Source organism: Carassius auratus, chromosome 37 (assembly GCF_003368295.1).
Source record: "Carassius auratus strain Wakin chromosome 37, ASM336829v1, whole genome shotgun sequence".
In the NCBI taxonomy this organism is placed as follows: domain Eukaryota; kingdom Metazoa; phylum Chordata; class Actinopteri; order Cypriniformes; family Cyprinidae; genus Carassius; species Carassius auratus.
Window position 1 is genome coordinate 9,899,723 of NC_039279.1, and position 22,162 is coordinate 9,921,884.

The 22,162-nt window shown below is 37.6% G+C and overlaps 2 protein-coding genes across 2 annotated transcripts in view; one reads left to right on the forward strand and one right to left on the reverse strand.

The window, feature by feature from the left end:
* Positions 1-22,162, reverse strand: part of LOC113056128 (DNA mismatch repair protein Msh2-like) — a 38,866-nt gene that overhangs the window by 13,493 nt on the left and 3,211 nt on the right. The window lies entirely within an intron of this gene.
* On the forward strand, positions 2,640-7,071 carry LOC113056129 (calmodulin). Its single transcript, XM_026222668.1, has 6 exons — positions 2,640-2,750; positions 3,901-3,931; positions 5,659-5,802; positions 5,962-6,068; positions 6,170-6,305; positions 6,418-7,071. Exons 1-6 carry the CDS (start codon positions 2,748-2,750, stop codon positions 6,444-6,446), a joined length of 450 nt encoding a protein of 149 aa, XP_026078453.1. The 5' UTR covers positions 2,640-2,747; the 3' UTR covers positions 6,447-7,071.

Consider the following 22,162-nt stretch of genomic DNA (forward strand, 5'->3'; position numbering starts at 1 on the left):
AAAATGACATGGGTATGACACAGGTATTACAAGGAGAGGGTGACTTTTGAGGACATAACCCATGTCCACATTTTTCAAAACGCTTATAAATTATACAGAATTAGGTTTTTTTGAGAAAGTAAAAATGCACAAAGGTTCCTGTGAGGGTTAGGGTTAGGGTTAGGGGTAGGGTTGGTGAAGGGCGATAGAATATACAGTTTCTACATTATAAAAACCATTACACCAATGGGATGTCCCCTTTTTTCACAAAAAGTGTGTGTGTGTGTGTGTGTGTGTGTGTGTGTGTGTGTGTGTGTGTGTGTGTGTGTGTGTGTGTGTGTGTGTGTGAGTGTGTGTGTGTGTGTGTGTGTGTGTGTGTGTGTGTGATACTCTAAAAATAGAATTTACTTTTATTCCAACAAATGTCCTTGAAAGCTCATTTTCATGTTGCCTTCCAAATGAAATATTGCACAATACATTTTCAGTTTAAATGGCAACACTGCACTTTTTTTATGTTGAGAAGACCTATCAAGTCTTACAGGTCTTATATAGTTTTAAGATACCAGACACCCCTCTGCATCCATACAGTGCGGAAACTTTTAGGTAACCTGAAAGAGGCATAAAACACACATGTTGGTGTTGTGGGTATAACCACTGCATGATTCATTCTTTCCCTTGGTTTTACAAGCTCTAGAAAGGCAAACATGCAGGAACCACCCAAGTTCAAGCTGTATTGTTTTAGACGTAACTGTTTTCTTAAAAGGAAGTTGGATTCAGTCATCTCCTTTTTGGAGGGGTGGTGGTTAGAGTTGAGGCAGTGCAGAGGCATGGAAAACATCTGGGGTAAATAATGAACCCTATAGCACCTAAGACAAATACAATACAAATGTATCACATTAATAATACTGAAGGTGGTTCACTCAACTGATAATCTCAGTTGCTCCTACTGCTCTTTTGGTATGAAATTCCTCAATCCCCCCCTTCAATATCCAACAGACCTGGGACATGGCCAGAGACAGGTGGCCTGCAAGGAGGGAGCTAAAGCAGTTAAGCATTGAGAAGCTAGGTGCTTAGGCCTTGCTAAACACAACAGGATCTGGTTGATGGCATCACGACCACTGGCACTGCACCAACATACCTAAACTCACTGGTTAAATCTTATGTGCCCTCCAGAAGTTTGCGCTCTGCAAGTGAATGACGCCTTGTGGTGCCATCCCAAAGAAGTTCAATATCACTCTCACTGACCTTTTCCTGGAATGTGCCCAGCTGGTGGAATGACCTCCCAATCTCAATTCGAACAGCTGAGTCTTTACTCATTTTCAAGAAACATCTAAAGACTCATCTTTTCCGCCAGCACTTAACCAACTAATACTAGCACGTTTCCTTCTTTTCTTGTCTTTTCCTTTATTAAAAAAAAAAAACACCTGGCTATGCGTTCTGTACTAGACTAACTGAGACTTTTCATGGCACTTGTTTACTGTTGTTGTTCTCTTGTTGACCTGACTGCTTCTATTGTTCTCATTTGTAAGTCGCTTTGGACAAAAGCGTCTGCTAAATGATTAAATGTTATGTAAATGTAAATCACTACTTAAAAACATCATCAAAGTAGTCCATGTGACATCAGAGGGTCAGTTAGAATTTTTTGAAGCATTGAAAATACATTTTGGTCCAAAAATAGCAAAAACTACGACTTTATTCAGCACTGTCTTCTCCTCCGTGTCTGTTGTGAGAGAGATTTCAAATCAAAGCAGTTTGTCATATCCGGTTTGCGAACAAATCATTCGATGTAACCGGATCTTTTTGAACCAGTTCACCAAATCGAACTGAATCATTTTAAGCAGTTCGCGTCTCCAATTCGCATGAATCCACAAATGACTTAAGATGTTAACTTTTTTAATGTGGCTGACACTCCCTCTGAGTTCAAACAAACCAATATCCCGGAGTAATTCATGTACTCAAACAGTACACTGACTGAACTGCTGTGAAGAGAGAACTGAAGATGAACACCGAACACTTTCTGGACATGGACAGTATACCGTACACACAGCTTCAATGGAGGAACTGAGAGCACTCGGAGTAAATCTAAAATATCTTAAACTGTGTTCCGAAGATAAACGTAGGTCTCACAGGTTTGGAACCACATGAGGATGAGTTATTAATGACATAATTTAGATTTTTTGGGTGAACTATCCCTTTAATGCACATTCTGAACAAGCTTTTTTGAATCCAAAAAAAATGTACAATGTGTCCATACAGCCCTGAAAAATCTGAACATCTACCAAGAACATTAACACTATAATGTTGGCCACCCAAGGGTGGAATTCACAACAGCTCAGGTGATTCTCTATTTCAGCTCTACGCATTTATAGCCGGGCAAATTCTACTGTGTGTGACCAGGGAGTGACGCATTGCAGGTACAAACGAACCAATCAGAGGCATCCGCACAACCGAAAGGCGAAAAGGATGCTTCCGCCGTCAGATAGTCCGCCTGTATTTTTGCTTCAAGATCAGCCGATAGCACAAAACAATACCACATCGTTTTTGAAGAAGGACCTGTATCACGTTTACTCAAGCTTATTTTAGTTTCGTGGGCAAATATCGCGGCATTTCAGACCCACCCCTAGCCAGAATGCAGTGCGGTAGGCGGATGGATACAGCTAGATGGGAGGTGTTTATGTACGACCGTTAAGGCGGGTCTATACCAATATTCCGACCACCATTTGTGAATCTCTTACGGAGACGGAGGGAGACCGACAGAAAAAGAAAACATGGTGAGTGCACACCAATATTTCAAATAAATGATGGATATGCTTTGATGAAAAGATAAAAGACCTTAACATATATTTACGCGTAAGTAAAGAAGTCAAGAAATAGATAAAGAGTTTTCTTCAGTCGTTTACAGACAAGTGCCGCCAAATTTACGAATAAGCTACAGTGGATGGACTGAATGAAGGACTATAACGTTAACTTACCCACCGCATCGCATCTTCTATCTATTCCTTCCGCTTTTACTGTACTTTTTGTCATATTCCGCTTTACTTTTTTTAAAGGTCACTTTCTTAAACTCTGCGCTAACCCAAAGGAAGGAAATTAACTTTAACTTTACTAAACTTCAGAGGGCTGTTTGAGCCCATTCAGTTTCCCTGTTGACATCGTAGTTTTGAATACATTGTGTAACAGGGTTCAGAAAGTCACAGTATATACAGTCTTTGACAGAATTGTTTTTATATAGCCTAAGCTCTGTTTGAACCAAAAGTGACCTGGTTTGTTTAGTTGTGAAGCTGAATGGACAGCAGCACATGTGAGCTAAGTTACGTTAACTTGCCCGGCCGTAACGGATTTCTGTAAGAAAAGTAACTTTAGCTAGTTAAACCGAAAATAAAATACAGTAATGTAGTGTTTTTTGCAGAAAGTCGTGGAGGGCTTATACTAATTCTTGAACCATTTTAAGATATTCATGTTCAATATCACACCTATTTTGTTCATAAATCGGTTTATTTTAATGCGCAAATTCATGTTAAAACGTAACGTCAGTGATCAGATTCAGTCATTATGAAATAGCCTGCAGTTCTCTTACTAGGTTACTCGAGCGTTATTGCACAGGGCTACTTTAACAATAAAAAGGTTAAATTACTATTTAAAATGACTGTCTATAGTGCCACGAGGGAATGGTTCACCAAATGCTGGGAATCAGGTGGGTGGATGAACTGCTGTTGTTAGGAGTGTCTACATACCGTCGCTATGGTGGCACTTTATTCTCTCCAGCTGGTGTAACATTTGGAGGGAGGCAATCTGAGGTCTTTGTTTGGTCTCACAAGTAGATATTGATGTCAGAGAACCAAAATACTATGGATTCTTAGTGAATCATATCCTCGACACTATGTAGTAATATGGTTGTTTGTAATCTCTTTCCATTCCCAGGCTGATCAACTCACAGAGGAGCAAATAGCTGGTAAGGACATGCACTTTGCTTACACACCCCTTCCGAGTTTCTGTACTTGATTATAGCTTTTTGCAATAGCCTGTCTTTTCTAGTTTTTTATAGTTGCTGATTTGTTGTCTTTTAAGGTTGTAACTTAGTCAAAACTTGAATTTGCAGCCTCATAACTTTTGCAGTTTTTTTTACAATCTAGTAATATGTGAACATAAACTATAACAGATTCTGTACATATTTTTGTAACTGTAATTTAAGTGACTTTCTTATGTTAAACTACTATATATAAAAATGTTTTACTTGTGTATTTTTTAATTATTGCATTAAAGGTGCTGTGTGTAAGTGCTTGACTCTACTAAAGCATAAAAATACTATAATATGTTTGCAGATATTTAAGAAACATGTGTAGTTAACATACTTGTTTATCTGAAAAACAATGCTACAGTCAGTTATTCTCCATTGAAAATATGCGTTCCGGGCCGGTATGTCGGTCTCTGTTTTGGTTTGAGAAACCCGCCCACTGCCAGTTTACCCAATTGTATTTTGGCACCCCTGGTTGCCAGTTGGAGAAAACACAGTGTATTTCTTTTAATTTATCATCAAGTGCAGTCATTCCTGTTGGTGTGCGTAAAATCCGAGGAGGAGGGGCTGGGTGGAAAAAAACACTCTTTTGTATATACATAAAAGTATACATACATTCACACTGTGTATGTAACTATATCATTCATTATATATACACAAAAACTATTAACAGGACAAAAACACAAGAAAGTTTTTAGAACTTTAAAATTAAAATATAAACTGATGCAAAATATTAATAAACACTCTAATGGTGTTTATTGATGGAGTTATTACCATGATTTTAACCTTATCATATTGCAGTGGGAAAGTTGTAATTGTTCTGTATTTTGTGTTGTTTCTTTGGATCGTGATAAATGAGCCCAATGCATCTCCTTAAGCTTCAGTATTATTTTACATGTGTTTAGAAAAACATCTTGAATGGGCCCATGTTTTGTGTAATAGGAGAGCTCTGTAAAGCACCTGTAATGTCTGATGTTATATCACAGGAAGTATCAGATAGTCTCATCAGCTCATGTTGATGAGGGGAGTTTGTATTGCCCTTTAGTGTTCAGACCTCTGGGCAAATACAGGCACCGGTGAAATGCACTCTCACTTGTCACAATAGGTTAGTTAGACTATGCCTGCAAGGATCTATTCTCCTCATTTAAACTGATAAGTGATAGTGCTGACTCTTACTGGACTTTTACAAAATGTTGTATTTTGAAATTGAATCTAGAAGGTGATTTTTGTTTTGTATGTTGGCTGTGTATGTAACTAATGGTGCTCGGCAGGTCTGGTTGAACTGCCTTCACTGAAAGACCTTAACAAGTACTAGTGGTCAGCTGTTGCGATGGCTCTGGGGTGTTTGAATGTGACTTCCACAGTATCCTGTCACCAAAGACTTTTATCAATGGAGGCGTTTGTTGTTACTGGTCTTGGCAATAGACAGCTATGTAATAAATGGCACTTTTTGGGATTGGGATCTTTTTTGTGTGTTTTATAAAGTCGCCATGTGGATTTAATATCAGAAAAGCTTGACATGAAGATGTATAAGTACTTTACCTGTTCCTTTTGTCTATAGCTTAAATGGAAAAGCGAATGATATGTATGATATTTGCAGTAGGGTTTATGAATATGTAGTTATGTGGCTCAAACACTGATCTGTCTCCTGTTTATCCTTCCAGAGTTCAAAGAGGCATTCTCGCTATTTGACAAAGATGGGGATGGCACCATCACCACAAAAGAGCTGGGCACTGTCATGCGTTCCCTTGGCCAGAACCCAACAGAGGCAGAGCTGCAGGATATGATCAATGAGGTGGATGCAGATGGTGAGGACACATTTTTGTTGTTAGATTTTTGTTGTTAGCCATCAGCAAGATGTTAACTCTTGCGAGTAGGGTTTAATTTGCATATGACTTGAATCTATTTCCTTGAAGTGTTTTATCTCGATTAAACATTATCATCGCTTACCTGACCGTGTACTTTAGGTAATGGAACAATAGACTTCCCTGAGTTCCTGACAATGATGGCAAGAAAGATGAAGGACACAGACAGCGAGGAGGAGATCAGAGAAGCTTTCCGTGTTTTTGATAAAGTAAGGCTTCTGAAGAACTGTTGAATTCAGTAAACCTGTTAATAGGGTTTTCGTAGCAACATTCCTAAGACTTAATTTGGATGATTGTTCTCTTTGTTTAGGATGGGAATGGATATATCAGTGCTGCTGAGCTGCGCCATGTGATGACAAACTTGGGGGAGAAGTTAACAGATGAGGAGGTGGATGAAATGATTAGAGAAGCAGACATTGATGGAGATGGTCAGGTCAATTATGAAGGTGAGTATCATCATTTACAACAGTGTAAAGTTATGAATTTAGAATTGCACTTTTTTTTTTTTTGCAGTGACTCTAAATGACACTTAATACACCCTTTTCTCTTTCTTCATAGAATTTGTACAGATGATGACAGCGAAGTGAAGGCCTTGTACAGAATTTCTTGTATAAAAAAATCTGCCTTTTTCTTGTTTTTAATTTCTGTAAAATGTTTAATTTGAATTTCTCCCCATCCTTTCCTGTCCAAAAGATCTGCATGTATACTATAAGATTTGAGTGCTCATGCCTTCCCCCAACTCCTAATCATCATAAACAGTTTGTTAGAAGGAGCAGTTATGGGACCAGGTGATACGAATAGACACAGATACTGACTACACACAGGCCCCTTTTCCACTTCTTTTGCTCTGTGTGCCTGCCATCAAGGGTTCAGCTGACGGTCAGCGTGGCGTTATTTCAACTATTTTTGGCATGATTCTTTCTTCTCTTTTGATTTTATGTGGAGGTGCGACTCTGCATGGACAATGGACTGAGTATAAATAGAAATGGGAAAAGTCCACAGCATTGCACTATTGCAACATCATTGAATTAAATACTAACGGGTTTATCACCAGGTACTCATACACTCTAATCTTTTTGTATTTGTTCTGTTCTTACTATGCTTTTTAATTAGTCACTTTTCTTTTGTAACTGCTTAAGGCACAGCCATGCCTCAAAATTCATTCCAAGTTGTATATTTGTTTTCCAATAAAATTTACAATTTACCCAAAAACTGCTTCTCCTGCCTTTTAATCAAGTGACTGCATTGGTAGAATCTAACTAAACAAGAGTATTTGACAGTCTTTTGGTTGATTAGCATTTACTAACAAAATGTCACTACTATTTAATTGGATTTACTATTGTTAGTCCACTCCAGTCCGGTGACATGATGATGGTTTTACCCACTTACCTTGTCATTGCTACATACTTTGACATTGCATGGTGAAAATCAGTGTAATTAGGTTCTTTAAAAGACTTTATTAGTCAAGATGTCTTACATGGAAAAAACTGCAATTTCTGTTTAAATTGATATCTATGTTTGCAAATAACTGGCCAACCTGATGGCCATTGTTCTGCTGCTAAAGACTTCAAACTCCGGTAACACTTTAGAATAAGGTTCCATTAGTTAATGTTAGTTAATGTATTAATTAACATGAACAAACAATGAATAATACATTTATTACTGTATTTTTTTCATCTTCGTTAATGTTAGTTAATGAAAATACAGTTATTCATTGTTAGTTCATGGTAATTCACAGTGCATTAACTAATGTTAACAAGCACAACTTTTGATTTAAATAATGCATTAGTAAATGTTGAAATTAACATGAACTAAGACTTATAAATGCTGTAAAAGGATTGTTCTTGCTCAGTTCATGTTAACGAAAGTAGTTAACTAACATTAACTAATGGAACCTTATTCTAAAGTGTTACCCAAACTCCTTATGACTAAAACGTGCACACTGAGGTTGCTAAGTCTACTGTTTGAAGTTTTATAACATGATAAATGCCACAGCTATTCCAATTCGTAATATCTGTATTCAACTGGTCCTCCTAAAAAGTGCTCTAGGACCTCTGGTCAGACTTGCAGGCTAATTCTCTTCCAACTCAAAAGCAGGATGCTTAATCTACTAAACATCTACCGAACCACTACTGTTACAGTCTCCTTAAAATAAGCCTTGTTAAAATGTCCTTAAATGTTTGTTCTTAAAATGTTCTTAAATGTTTGTTCTTGTTGGATACAAAACAGATTTTGTAGCTGCAAGGCTGAAACACAAACACTGCCCGAGTGTTTCATTGTTAACAAGCTGTTCACAGATGATGTGCATTTGAAGTAATCACGTGTAGGAAACTGCGAGTGTGAGGGATGAGCAAAAGCTCATTCACAATGCAAACAAATGCGAAGGGATGTTGATGGAGGCCAATGAGGCATAAGCAGCTCACTGTATCGAGGGAGATATGTGCACATCTCCTCTCAGCGAACTATTTACCACAGCGCAGAGCTTTCTGGCGTGTGATATTCATGTTCCATCACGTCTCCTAGCAACCCTGAATTCCAGTCTCACGGGTAGCTGCTTCCCTTTTCTAGTAGGCTCTAAAGGATCATCGGGAGTTGAGCAGTGCTCCCATGTTTCACGTCATGTAACTATGCAACTGACTGATGATGGAAATGTGCTGCTCTGTGGAGGTAGAATAAATAAAAGACAAGGCCAGGCTTTGTATTTGTAAAGCCAGCCAATGGCAATACATGAGTAGGCTTTATTAAATGGAGACCAGCAGAAGAAATAATTATTTTTGCCTTCTAGTGTTTCTGTCCCTCTGGTTTGTTTAAAGATTCTGTCAGTGTTATGGATTTAAAGGCAGCAGACAAAGTCCACAAGACAACAAGTCATGGGACCTCATGATATTACTGCGATCCAGGCTAACAATAGCTCTTCCCATTATTGTTATGATATCAGGCAACCAAAGACACTATCACAGCACTATAAAAGATATCTCGAAACCACCTCAAGTCCTCACCAGTTCTTATGGAGTTATTTTAGTAATGTCTTCATTGTCATTGGAAAGAAGACCTGAAAATGAAATAAGAGTTTTGGGAAATGGCAAAGCAGGTTCAAATCTATTTTAAATACAATCATTGTGTTAAGCATGGAAGCTTATTAATGCCTCAGAGTAAAAAAATAAGGTAAACGATAACTGCAATTTTATTTTTCAATCATGACTATATTTCAAGAAAAGTGAATATTGTAATTTTATTTCTCATAATTACAAATTAAGATTTTATAAATTGCAACTTTATAATGTTTAACCAATCAAGTTAATTATACCTCACCTCGGAGAATAAAAATCAAAAATGTAATTCTCATAACTGGGACTTAATATCTCATTATAATTTCAAGTTTATATCTTGCATTGTCATTATAGCTTAAAATTAAAACTTTTCAATTTTTGTTTTTCAACAAAAATAAAAATGGCAATTTATTTTAATTTACTTTATTAAATTTATTATTTTTATTTTTTTCTATTTATATATATATATATATATATATATATATATATATATATATATATATATATATATATATATATATATATATTTTAGATTTGGAATTTCAAGTATTTAGACTTCATCTCACAATTACCTGAGGTGAAAACTGCCTTCCATGATTCTGAGATAATTGACCGTTGGTAACATTTAGTTTGGGAAAAAATTGAGTCATCTCATTAACTAGCACTCTGGTGTCAGGTGAGTGAGGTATTTACTGTCAAATATCCATCTCTGTCTTTCTGATTGTCCTGTTTCTGGAATGCATCAGCTGAAAAGTTCTCTGCTCATCTGGCCCTTGTGTTGTTGCCATCCTTATGAGTACTGCTATCACTCAGCAAGGACACAATGCCAGCCATTCTCAGATTGTGTCAGCCACCTCACGTACAGCCTTCCGTACCACATTGACACTTAATAAGATCATCTTTCTCCCTGGGTCCTGGCTGTCCACCCTCTCTGTACGTGGTTTGGCAATCGCTGTGGCCATTATCACATGTTGCTGATGGATGTGTGTGTGTGTGTGTGTGTGTGTGTGTGTGAGCGCAAGCTCCCAGCTGCTCCTGTTGTTGTGCCATGATAAATGGGATAGGGGTGTTTAATGGGCCCCTGTGCACTCTTGTGGTTATTTTTCAATCCTGGGTTCAGGGATGGCTTGGGGCATTGCACCCCCTGGGCCCAGTTTGTACCAAAAAACAAGCCAAAAACAGATATCACAGGAGGGCAGCAATGAGAACAAACAGTTATTTCATACAAACGCTGCAGTGTTGGTCAGTTCAAAGGCCTTTTCCTCAGAGACGAAATTACAGCTCTAATTTAAAGGAACAAGATAGGCCCAGTTGCCTAGAAGCCCGGGGTTTGATTAGTCTCCTTGTATGGCAGCCAAACCCAATTCAGATCCCAGCCAGGTTGGCAACTGCTCATAAAGAAGGAATTTTAATGGGGTTAGTGCTTGGCCACCTCACAACAGGTCTCCATAGTCAAGGTTTGGATGGGACGGTTTTTACAGCGTACGCCAAAATTAACACCTCTTCTTAAGTCTCTCTGCCCCTCTGAAGGGATTGAGTGACTCCTGCCTTGGGAGTCCAATGACATGTAATGTCAGTGTAACCGGATTACCAGGTTTGATTTAACCACACAAAATCAATGTCGTCATCGGTGTTTGGGCAATTAACCTGAATTTGAATGAATAAAAAAAAAAAACAGGCGATTTGTTTCAAACATAAAATGACCTTTTGGAAACCCACCGGATGAGATTGAGTCACAGGAGGCCTGATACGGACAAAATTGGGTCATAAAACTGATCCGTTTTCATTAATGGTGGCTCATTTTTCTGTCTAGAAAAGCACACTGTAGATACAAGCAACATGCGCTATTTCTGCCCACCTTCAAAGGCCAGGGAGGGGGTGGTGAGAGAGAGAGAGAGAGAGAGAGAGAGGTGGGAGGTGGAAGTTGCTGAAAATAGTGGAAAGCAATTAGAATATCACAAAGTTCAACCCGGGGGGTGGAAACTGGTGAGATTTTTGAAACAAAAGCGCTGTGTTCTCAAGACGAGCAAGAAATTGAGGAGACAAGCAAGAAAGAGATAGGCAGTTAAACGGGGGAGGGGAAGCTTAATGCAACTCACAAGGATTTATTTCCACATTTGAAATACAGAGGTCTATTTACCTTAAAGTGACCATTCACACAAAAATGAAAAAAATTTATTCACCCTCAAGTTTTTCCAAAAGGTTATCTAGTAATTAATTTAACCTCAAGGCAAACCGTTGACTTTTGTTTTTCTGCAAAACCCAAATAGAGCAAACTTATTGAAGCGCCGATAAATCTTAAAGTTATTAGCATGATCTTGATTAAAAACTGAGATTTTTTCAACTAAACAGCTGTGTTCTCAGACGAGCAAGAAACGGAGGAGAGAAGCATGAAAGAGATCGGGAGTTAAATGGGGGAGGGGAGCGTTAATGTTAGCATAATGTAACTCACAAGGGTCTGACGCTGAGAGGAGTGGTTCATTTCTGGCACAATGCCATAAAGAACTCTTTTCAGGAAAAAAAAAAAAGATGTCGGAAGCTGAGATTATGTCAAGAGCCACTCAAAATAACTCTTAAAGGTGAAGCCAAGCGTGCTGGAAAGAGTTTGGAGGTCATATAACTCAAACTGAAAAAGAAAAGGACAGTTTAAGTGCTAGCATGGTTTTCTGGGTTGCAGTTTGTCTTTGTAATCACTTTTTCCAAGGGCTAGGACGACATTGCTGTTCTACCTTTCTCTAATACTCATGTGTTTTTGCTTGCTGAGGGGAGTGAATTAAAATATCACCTGAATTCTTCTTCTTGCTGTTAAACCAGACTGCATTTAATCTGTCTAAGCAAGGTGCCCCAGGGTTTATCCTTTCACTTTACTACTGTGTGTGTGTGTGTGTGTGTATTACAAGACTCGATTTAGTCAGTGTAGGCAGGACATTTGCCATTCAAATGAATCCCTGGTGAACAGCTTCAAGACCTATTTACCTATTTACCTTAAAGGTATAGTTCACACTAAAAATGAAAATTCTGTCATAATTTATTCACCCTCAAGTTGTCCAAACTTGCCAAACGTTCTCTCATCATTTACTTAACCTCACTGCAAATCTTCAACATTTGTTTTTCTGCAAAACCCAAAAAGAGCAAAGTTCTTGGCGCAATAGTCTTACAATTATTAAAATATAGTTACAGTAGCATGATCTTAATTAGAAAATAAAAAAGTACTTCTACACCATCATTTTGAGTGTATTTGTTTGTATTACAACAGAAGTACTAGTAGTCTATTTGACAAAGCCAGATTCAGTGGTTACCCAGGCAAGTCTGAGTTTGAGCCAGCTCTGGTTTTTCTTGTTCAAGAAGGTGGATGGTTGTTTCTTTGAACTACATGGCTAACTTAGTCCAGAGCAGGTTTTATTATTTAAGACTGCAAATCAAAACAAGACCAATAAGCTGTGGGCAAAGTGACATACTGTATCTGATTCAATAAAGCCATGTATCTTTCCCTCCAAATTAAAGCTGTGCATTCTGTGACTCCAATAAGCTGGATCATTTTAATAAAAAGTCAATCTGGTTCACAAAACCTGTTTGAATAATTCGTTCACAAATTAGACTGAAATGGTTCTTGAGTCCAGTTCACTAAATCTAGTAGCAGTGGTTAAAGGGGGGGGGGGGGGGGGTGAAATGCTATTTCATGCATTCTGAGTTTTTTACACAGTTAAAGAGTTGGATTCCCATGCTAAACATGGACAAAGTTTCAAAAATTAAGTTGTACATTTGGAGGAGTATTTTTGTTCCCAAAATACTCCTTCCGGTTTGTCACAAGTTTTGGAAAGTTTTTTTCGAGTATGGGTCTGTGTGACGTTAGATGGAGCAGAATTTCCTTATATGGGTCCTAAGGCACTTCTGCCGGAAGAGCGCGCGCTCCCGTATAGCGAGGTTGAGCAGCACAGACATTTCACTGATCAGAGCGATTCACTGATCACAGCGAGAGCGTCGCGAAGAGTCACAAAAGAAGTGTGTTTTTGGTTGCCAGGGCAAGACAACCCTGCACAGATTACCAAAAAAAAACATGCTCTCAACGCAAAAGCCTACTCGCGCTCGTGATTCTTTAGCTCCGCCCACAGGTCACGCCTCCAGCCGGTCGTGTTTTTCCGGGAAAAATCGGTACAGACTATCTTTCTCTTATGAATATAAAAAAACTAAAGACTTTTTGGATTTATGAAGGATGCAGTACTAATCTATATGTACTCAAGGTTAACATGATATTGAGTGAAAACGAGCATTTCACTCCCCCTTTAAGAGTTAGTGTGGTTAAAGTCTTGGAATATATAGTGCATGGAGTCATATGGATTTGAAGTTTGCAATACGGAAGAATCACAGAAGATCAGCAAGATCAGCTTTTTAAATTTCTCTCTTTCCGGTCATACAGATATAGGGGGAAATGTAGGCAAGTGCATGATGACAGAATTTTCTCTTGGTGGTTGATCAGTACACAGCAGCATGTATATGGGTTGTATGGCTTAGCAACGCAAGGTTTTGAGTTCATGTCCAATCTGACGAATGCTGATATTCAAATCTGGGACCTTTGCCATTAGCACAAGGGCTATAAATTCAGACCCACTTACTCAGTGACTTAATATAATCACAATTCTGCCCTTGAGCAATGCACTTATTGTCAGGTCGTAACAGGGGGGACAGTTCCTGTGGCTTGAATAAAAAGGCTTTAGCTGCATGACAAGTAACCCTAATATCACCCTTGGAGTGTTTCCCATTAATGCCAGAGCAACAGCACACTGTATAGGAAAGGTAGACCACTAAAGTAGTCATTGGGATGTCTCTAAACAGCCCGTACATAATGACCGACATAAATTTGGATCAAAGCAATATCACTTTTATTAGCAGCAATATATCCTTCAGCATTCCTAAATGCAAAACGAGAGCCACGAGAACAATTTGTGTTGTGTTTTACGACCTGTGCTTTTACCTCATCCCTAGATGCCTGTGCAAAGACTGGCATCAAAACCATTCAGCTATCTGACTCAGCCCCTTTAATCTTTTGGCACAGTTGAAATTCCAGCATCTGGGCGAAAATGTTATTTAGTCTACCTGCAGAGACTTATAGTGTAAGTGGTCAAACGAAGGTATTTATTGTCCAACTGAATGTAAATTGGTATGAATATCTTTCATTATTGTACGACAATAGATATTAGTGGTCTTAAGGCAATGATCTACAAAGGTTTGAAATTGAGTTTGAACATTTCTTGCCAGAGCTGTGGTCAGTCTAATGTGATCATGCACAGAGTAATCCATTTAAGTCATTTTATGGATGCTCAGCGGGGAGATGGCTTCGGAAGGCCTTGACTTCTCTAATTGAGCCACAACAAGCAGTGAGACACAACGATCGATGAGCGAATCACATCCGGAACATAGTATTGTACTCCTGCAATTATATTCAAAAGATAATTCAGTTTCATAGTTGAGTTCCAGAGAGGATGTATCATATTTCTTAGTGTACAAATGTCAAAGGAAGCACATCTTTTGTCTGTGATATCACAAAGCATAATCAAATAAAATAATTTTCAGCCTGATAGAATGAGATATCAGCACCTAATTCATAACTTTTGGGCTATACGCTAGCGCTTAAAAGTTTGTGTTGTGCAAGATGTTTTAATGTTTTTGAGTTTTTTACATTAATGAGTTTAATGTCTTTTTTGGTCTTATCGATGCTTTTTTTGTTAAAAAATAGATTTTAATCCTTTAACTCAATCTTGCACACAATTTTTTTTTTAATACACCTCTTTGTGTTGTATTAACTTGAAGATAAATAATTATACTACTCCTTATGAAATAACAGAAAATATATTAAAAGAAAAATATATACACTAAAAGGACTGATCGTGTTTTTATCAAGATTTATGTTATGTTGTTTGGAAGACGCCTCATATTTTATTACGCTGCTTTTATTTTATCACAAATATAGTAAAAAAGTATTTTCGTGAAATACAACTTAAACATTTTTTTTTTAAATAGGCACGAAGTTCATTAGATAATAGCTTGTGCTTAAATATAATCCCTGTTTGATCTCTGTTTGTGATCTCATACAGGCCCCAGAGCAGACAGCCACTCAGTATACTGTAAATTATGATATTAAAGTTAAGTGAGGGATTTGGCTACTGTAGCTCTTGAAAGAAAGGGTTGTTCTAAACAATGGCTTTCTGTACTACCAGGTCATCTTTGGAAGGCTCACTAATGACAAAATCCAAGAAATCAGCAATCTCATCTCCTGATCCAGTGACTTTGCCATGATAGGTGTCCACACTCTACCATATCCTTCTTACTACGATTAAAACAGCCACACTCTAAGTTACAGAGATATGATCTGCATTCAGATGCATGCTAATGAAAACAAGATCCCTTGAAATCTCTGTGACCTCCGCTTAACCTCTCTGAAGCAAAAGAAATTAAGCTAAATTAATAATTTAGAAAGATTTAAAAAAAAAAAAATTTGTTGCATCAGGGGAGTTTTTTCTTCACTCTTTCTATAGTCTATTTACAATTCATCACGGTATAAGCTATTATCAGAATATTTAAAATACAAATTATTCAGCATATTTATTTTATATTCAAATACTATTTTGAATATAGTATAATAAGCATGACTTAAAATACAGATAAATACAGTGATATGTATCTGCATAGACCTTACCAGTGCTATCAGAGGTGGTCACATTTGAATTATCCATGGCCTAGAACCCCACCTGTGCTGTTTTCCAGTGACTCCCCAGAAGAGATGGCCCTGACAGGGCCTCAGTAATGGAGTTGGACCCAGGTGCCCTAGTATCCATTTCCTCTACCAACACTGTCTCCCCTGGATGGCCGCGCTGCTCGATTGAATGACTCTTGAAACTTTGATGAGGCCGAATGGGCCAGTGCTCCACAGACAAAGAGGGAGTGTTGTTTGTCCAATAGCACTATTAGGAAGACTCTGGGTCAGCCATGGGACATAGATAAAACCTGTTATTGAAGCCAATTCAGTGCTCATGTATCCATGAAAACAAGATAATGGGAAACCACTGGCTTATGCCAAAATGCCAACAGATTCGCCTGTGATGAATTGGAAAATAGCATATATTTGTTCTGCAGCACTTCCATATTAGCAGCTGAACTGGAAAAATATTAACATAGACTAAAAACAAGAACCTTAGGTGAGAAAACCAAAGGTGTTTTTTATACTAAGATGATTTTTAAAAGGTAAAGGTATCAAATTATGTCTTAAGTCTCAGTGGTATGGAATTACTTTGAAATACTGAGCCTTTTATGAATGCTTCTGAATCTGCGTAATATGAATACGCACAGCAGGGCATAGTAACACAAGCCTGCTCAAAACATTAAATAATCCATCTTCAACCCAGACTGATATTCCTGGCAGAGGACCAATACAATCTTCAAACAAAGCATTTGAAGAGGAGATGCATTCCTGCGAAACACCACAGATACGCACAGCTTGAAAAACAAATTTTCTGTCGCATGACATTTATAGAAATAACAACACTGCACGGGAAAGCTATTTGTAGTTTGCATAAGCTATTTGTAGTTAAGTTATAAGTATCTCACAATAAAATAGTCAAGCAACTCTTTGAAACAAGTAGTTTGCTTCAAGCAACAAGCAAACAAGCAGGATCAAAATCTCCATACTTAATTAATGCCATTTACAGTAATATGACATAAATAAACAAAAATGCAGGGATGTGTACACCCCATACTTAAATGCAGAGTTAAAACTGCTTGGTGACTGTTAACTGCCTACAGTAAAGACAACTTCCCTTCAAGAATTCACATCGAAGGACGAACACATTACGTTTAATTTATTAAGAACCAGTCTATTGTCAATAGTGTAGCAGTGTATGAAGCACAGCTCACGCAGAAGTCACTTTAAAACCCAATTATATATACACAGCTTGGCAAAAGAAAGTGTTTTTTCTACAGTTAAGGGGCTCTTAGGTATTATGCTTCACATCACGCCTAATGTAATTAATGCAAGTAAACAAGTAATGCATGGCATTAAGTTTTTATTGCTTTACATTTAGGATTTTGTTATGAGACACCGCTATTTGATACCCAGTAATTGGACAAGCTAGTACTTTGAAATGAATGTTTGTACCATATCTACTTGTAGTTTGCTACTCATCAACACTGATAATACTGTGAATAGATGTATGAGCACGAATGAGATGTGAAGTTGAGAATGCCTTCTCTTTCTTTTTCATCATTCTCCAAAGCTGATGGTCTGGAAGAATGGTTAATCATAGCCACTGCACATCCATAACTAACATAACACACATCCCTGTTATGAATAGAAAGGAAGGTGGGCTGATTATAAAGACTGTAAAGAAGTAGAAGAGAGAAAAGAGGCAAGGATGGGGGAGGGGAGGATGCTCGAGAGAAAGTCTGACATGATTTCCCTGTTCACAAACAAACGCATGCATTAAAGGAACCTCCCACACTGGAGAATGAGAGACTTTACAACGCAAGTGATTGTATAGATTTCAGATATTCCCACCAAACGGAAACATGATCACATCCCCCACATAAGAAATCTTCTCCTGGGGATCTTAAGGGTACTGCTAGGATCTTTGGTGTGGGATACAAGAGAATAGGATAAGTGGATTAGACATCGACACTGCCTCTGGGAGTCCTCACCTTACATGCCCTGTGTGAGAGAGAGTTCTTAACCGTTTGGAGCACAACTCTGGTTCTTTCATGCAAGCAGCCTTCTCTCTATGAGCATATTTATCCTGTCAGGCTGCAGCCGAGGGTTCAATACCGCCATTGCATAACTGACAAGAATGCTACCCCACAAATGGAATTTAATTACAACCCCAGGAGAGTCAGAGTTGGCAGGTTATTGAAAAAAATACATGAAAGCCACGCTCAGGCATGACAGGGTGCCTGGAAACTGCTGTGCAATGAGGAAATCCTAAAACTCTGAAGATAAATCAAATTTCTACTAGGCCAGAATCAGAAAGATGAAATTAATCATATCATTCCATGCATTTATGGGAAGATTATGTGGAAGAAATTTAGAGCGACACATACAGGCTAACATACTCTGATCATGACAGATGGAGGATGAATGTCTTCTGGTCATGCATGACGATTTTGTGACGCACAAAGTTGCTTGATTAGTACAGGAAAAAAGTGAATAAAGATGAAAACCAACTACATAACACTATGTGATTCATAGTGTCAGGCCCACACACAACTGTAATATGAACTGTATGCTCAAAATTATTGAAACATATTTGAGCTTTAGCTATCTGGAAGGTAGCACATTTATTCTTAAAATCAGAAACAGTCACACTGTAAGATATAAAATCAGCATTTGCCCTTTTATAAAGTCAAATTGTGATAAACAGTCACAATGTGAGAAAAAAATGGTGTAATGGCAAAATATGACGTTGCATTTGTGAGATATAAACACAGGAAATACATTTGAAATTTTGAGATATTAAGATCAGAAATTATGAAAAACAAAGTAGCAATTATGAGAAAAAAATAGCACAGCACAGTCATCACGACCTCAATTATACAAATCCAAAAACAACTCCAACAGTTACTGTCACTTACACAATGTGGTTCCTCTTCCTTTTCATCTAATTAAAATATTACGCTTTGTCAAATGTCTGACATGTATGTGCTTGAAAATTGTCACGTCTAATTTTAAACCAAGGTGGTTGCATAAATCTTCACACAAAGGAGGGGATCTGAATTCCGATCTTTTCTGATTGACTCTCCCCTCTCTCCTCATCCATCCTTCTTCGTCCTTTTCCAGACCTCTTCTTTTACTTTATATGCATTCTTAGTGAGACGGTTATTCCAATGGCATAAATATTCAATTATTCACACTGCACTTGTGTAGCTATGCCCTAAGGTCTGCATCACACTAATGGAAATGGCAGGCTGCTTTTACCATAGTAGTAGAAACAGATGACCAACACCCACTCAGTATCAAATCCATCCTGGCTTTCAACACAATCACCAAAGATCTTCATTATAACTCTGTGTATTGATCCATGTGTTTTGCTTTCTCCAGTTTAGTGACTGGATTATGTCTGTGAATGAGTGATAGACCTAGACCGGAGACTGCACACAAAAGGCCCAGCTAACACCCTCTAAATTATAGAAACTCAAATTTACTCAGCTTCAGCAGACTGCTGTGCCTCCTGTCTTTGTAATGCTGTAAACGTTTAGGTCAAACTGGTACACATCAAGGTCATTACATCGTCCACAGCAGGTGGATGATGATAAAATACTATTCCAAACCTCTATGGCTTTCTTTTTTTCTTTGATGAAACACTAAAGGAGTTTTTAAAGTGTACCATTTGCTCTTTTGCACATAATTGCAATGAATGGGAAACTTAAGCACTATTAAAGAATCATAAAAGTGGTCCATGTGACTCGTGTGCGATTTAATTTTCTTGTGAGGAACAAATATATGATGAACAAATATAAGATTTTTTTGGCATTAAGTCTTTTCAATGAATCAGTTGAAACATGATTATAAACATAGAATATGGCATAGTATAATGTACAAATTATGTAAACACACAGATACAAATCTCCAAAGCACTGACAAAAAAACGTCCCATAAGCAGCAGTGCGTTTTGAGGATCATGATGAAGTATAGTGTTGACAAGAAGGGGATCTGTACAGCACAGAAGCCCTTTGCCCAATTCCTGTCATAATTATTTAATTATTATTTATTACAAAATTCGGTAGCACTTTATTTTATAGTCCCCTCTTTTATAGTTTCTCATGTACATACTATGTACTTATTATAGTAATTAGAATAACTATGTAATAACTAGGTATTAACCCTGAACCTACCCCTAAACCTAACCCTACCCCATGTAGTTGGTACCAGAACTTTCTTAGATAAATACACTGTAAATACACTATAAGTACATGTTAGTACACGTACTGTAAACTAAAGTGCAACCCAAATTTCATTTCAAATTCATCCTCATCCCAGGTTAATGCTATTAAGACCATATTTACATTAGATTTGTGTGTATTTGGGGGCCACGTCCGACACTGAATTGGATGTGAAGCGATGCAAGAGAACTAACTGACCTTATAAATTAAATACTTTGTGCTCACAAAAAAACAAACATACTTCATTATTGGACTTAGAAAAATGCAACCTTGAATAAGTAGAGTGGTAAAAGAAAATGGTAGGTATGTGAACAATAACTGCTGTCCTTCTCCATTCTCTCGGTCTCACACACACACACACACACATACAAGCAGGCATACGAAAGTATCTGGGTGATGCAACCCACTGAAATATTGAGATCAACATTAGATTTTTCTTGCTACATTTGAGCTACGAAGAAACAGCCATTTTGAGATGCACTTGCGTCTTTTGCTTGATATGTATTATTTTATTCATAATTTAACTTTATAAATGCAAATTGTATCTTTGCAAGTAATCTCTGTAACTGCATCCAGCCAATCAATTACATTTACATTTAGTCATTTGGCATATTACTTATTTATTATTACTTTTATAATTAAATAGTATTTATAATAATAATAATAATATTAATAGTATTAATCATTAATTTCATTAGATCTGTTTCATTGCGGTGCCTACTCAGTCTGACCCTAAAATGAACTCAAATGGTATCAGACATTAAACTTAGGTTTTGACTGTGTGAGGAGAAAGATATGGCACCCATGTGCATGCAAGAATAAAAGCAGGTCAGAAGTGCTTTGACCTCATCTGCACCTACACCCATCTCTCCCTGATCTCATCATACTGCAGCTCTGACTTAATTGGACAAGAGATGACACCCGCACTAACCAAAACTCTGGGGGTCACAATCTCATCATGGAGAGGGAGGCGGAGCTAAAGAGACAGTGATTACAAACTAAAGTGTTTGCTACGTCTAGTTCCATACTATTTATAGCAAACTATGGGTTGAATATAAGTATTGGGCTGGTTAACCCAACAAGAGTATCTATCTATTTGCATGTGTTTGAAATAGAAACCTTTTGTAACATTATCTGTCTATCAAAAGAGATTTTGATCATTTACATCATGTTTACAAACAAAATTAAGTAATATGTTCCAATTGGGGGGGGAAGGGGGTGATTTACAAAAAAAAAAAAAAAACTTTAATTTTTGGTAATTTGTTTTAAGGTTTTATATATTTTTCTTTCAGTTTAGTTAAGTTGAAATATTTATTCATTTCCAGTTAGAAATTGTATTGCTTCAGCTTAAATGAATTTCAGTTAGTTGCCAAGGACTCATGTAATATTTATATGTTACTTCAGATTTCTGTAAGTTAACAAAAACGTTTGGAATAGTTTTAGTTGCCCTAATTGGTTCTTGGGCGTTATTTGGGCGCCTCGGATGCCTATCATACTCAACAGTCTCCAGGAAGTAACTGGGAGTTTTGGTTGGATCAACAAATGCCAGTCTTAAAATCCCTTGGCAGAATGAAAAGGGCACTGCGAGCTCCCTGTGCCAAATTTTGTCACATCAAACAATTTGGGTCAGCAGGGCTCGGCATGTTTAAACATCTTCCCCGTGAAGCAATGACTCAGTCTGAGACATTTTCACTATGCAGAGTGATACATGTCCTGCCCACTAGGCAGCTATTTTAACCATTACAAATATTGCTTATTTTATGAATAGTCTACCTTCCCTCCCTCATTATCTCCATCTCTTCTCTCTCTCTCTCACTGGAATTAATTAGATAGGTTGTTAGAGGGAACATTAAGGCCCATGGCACAAGTTCTGGTTATTTATAAAAAGTATATTCACACTATCTAATCAGGTACCCAAAACACACACACACACACACACACACACACACACACAACAGAAAAGAGATGAAAATGCAATATTCATGATTTATGGGAATGTTAGAAAGACACTCTGCACTTCACTCTGTTCTGTCTTTATCAAAACCACCAAACAAACAAACAAACAAAAATATCAAACCAACCTTTATATCAAAATGAGTGTAAAATATAAACTACACACTCTTATAAAACATTCAGGGAATTATGGCTCTCCAGGGAATCCTCATCTTACCTCTGCTACTAACTGTTCACCTGAATGGAAATAAGTGTTTTGGGAGATGATGTGTTGGATGAAATGGGCTGAAGTGCTCTGAATGAACAGAATATGGATTAGCAAGATTTACTGCAGAATGCTCATTGTAACAGACCTTAATGTGCTCTCACATTTTTGG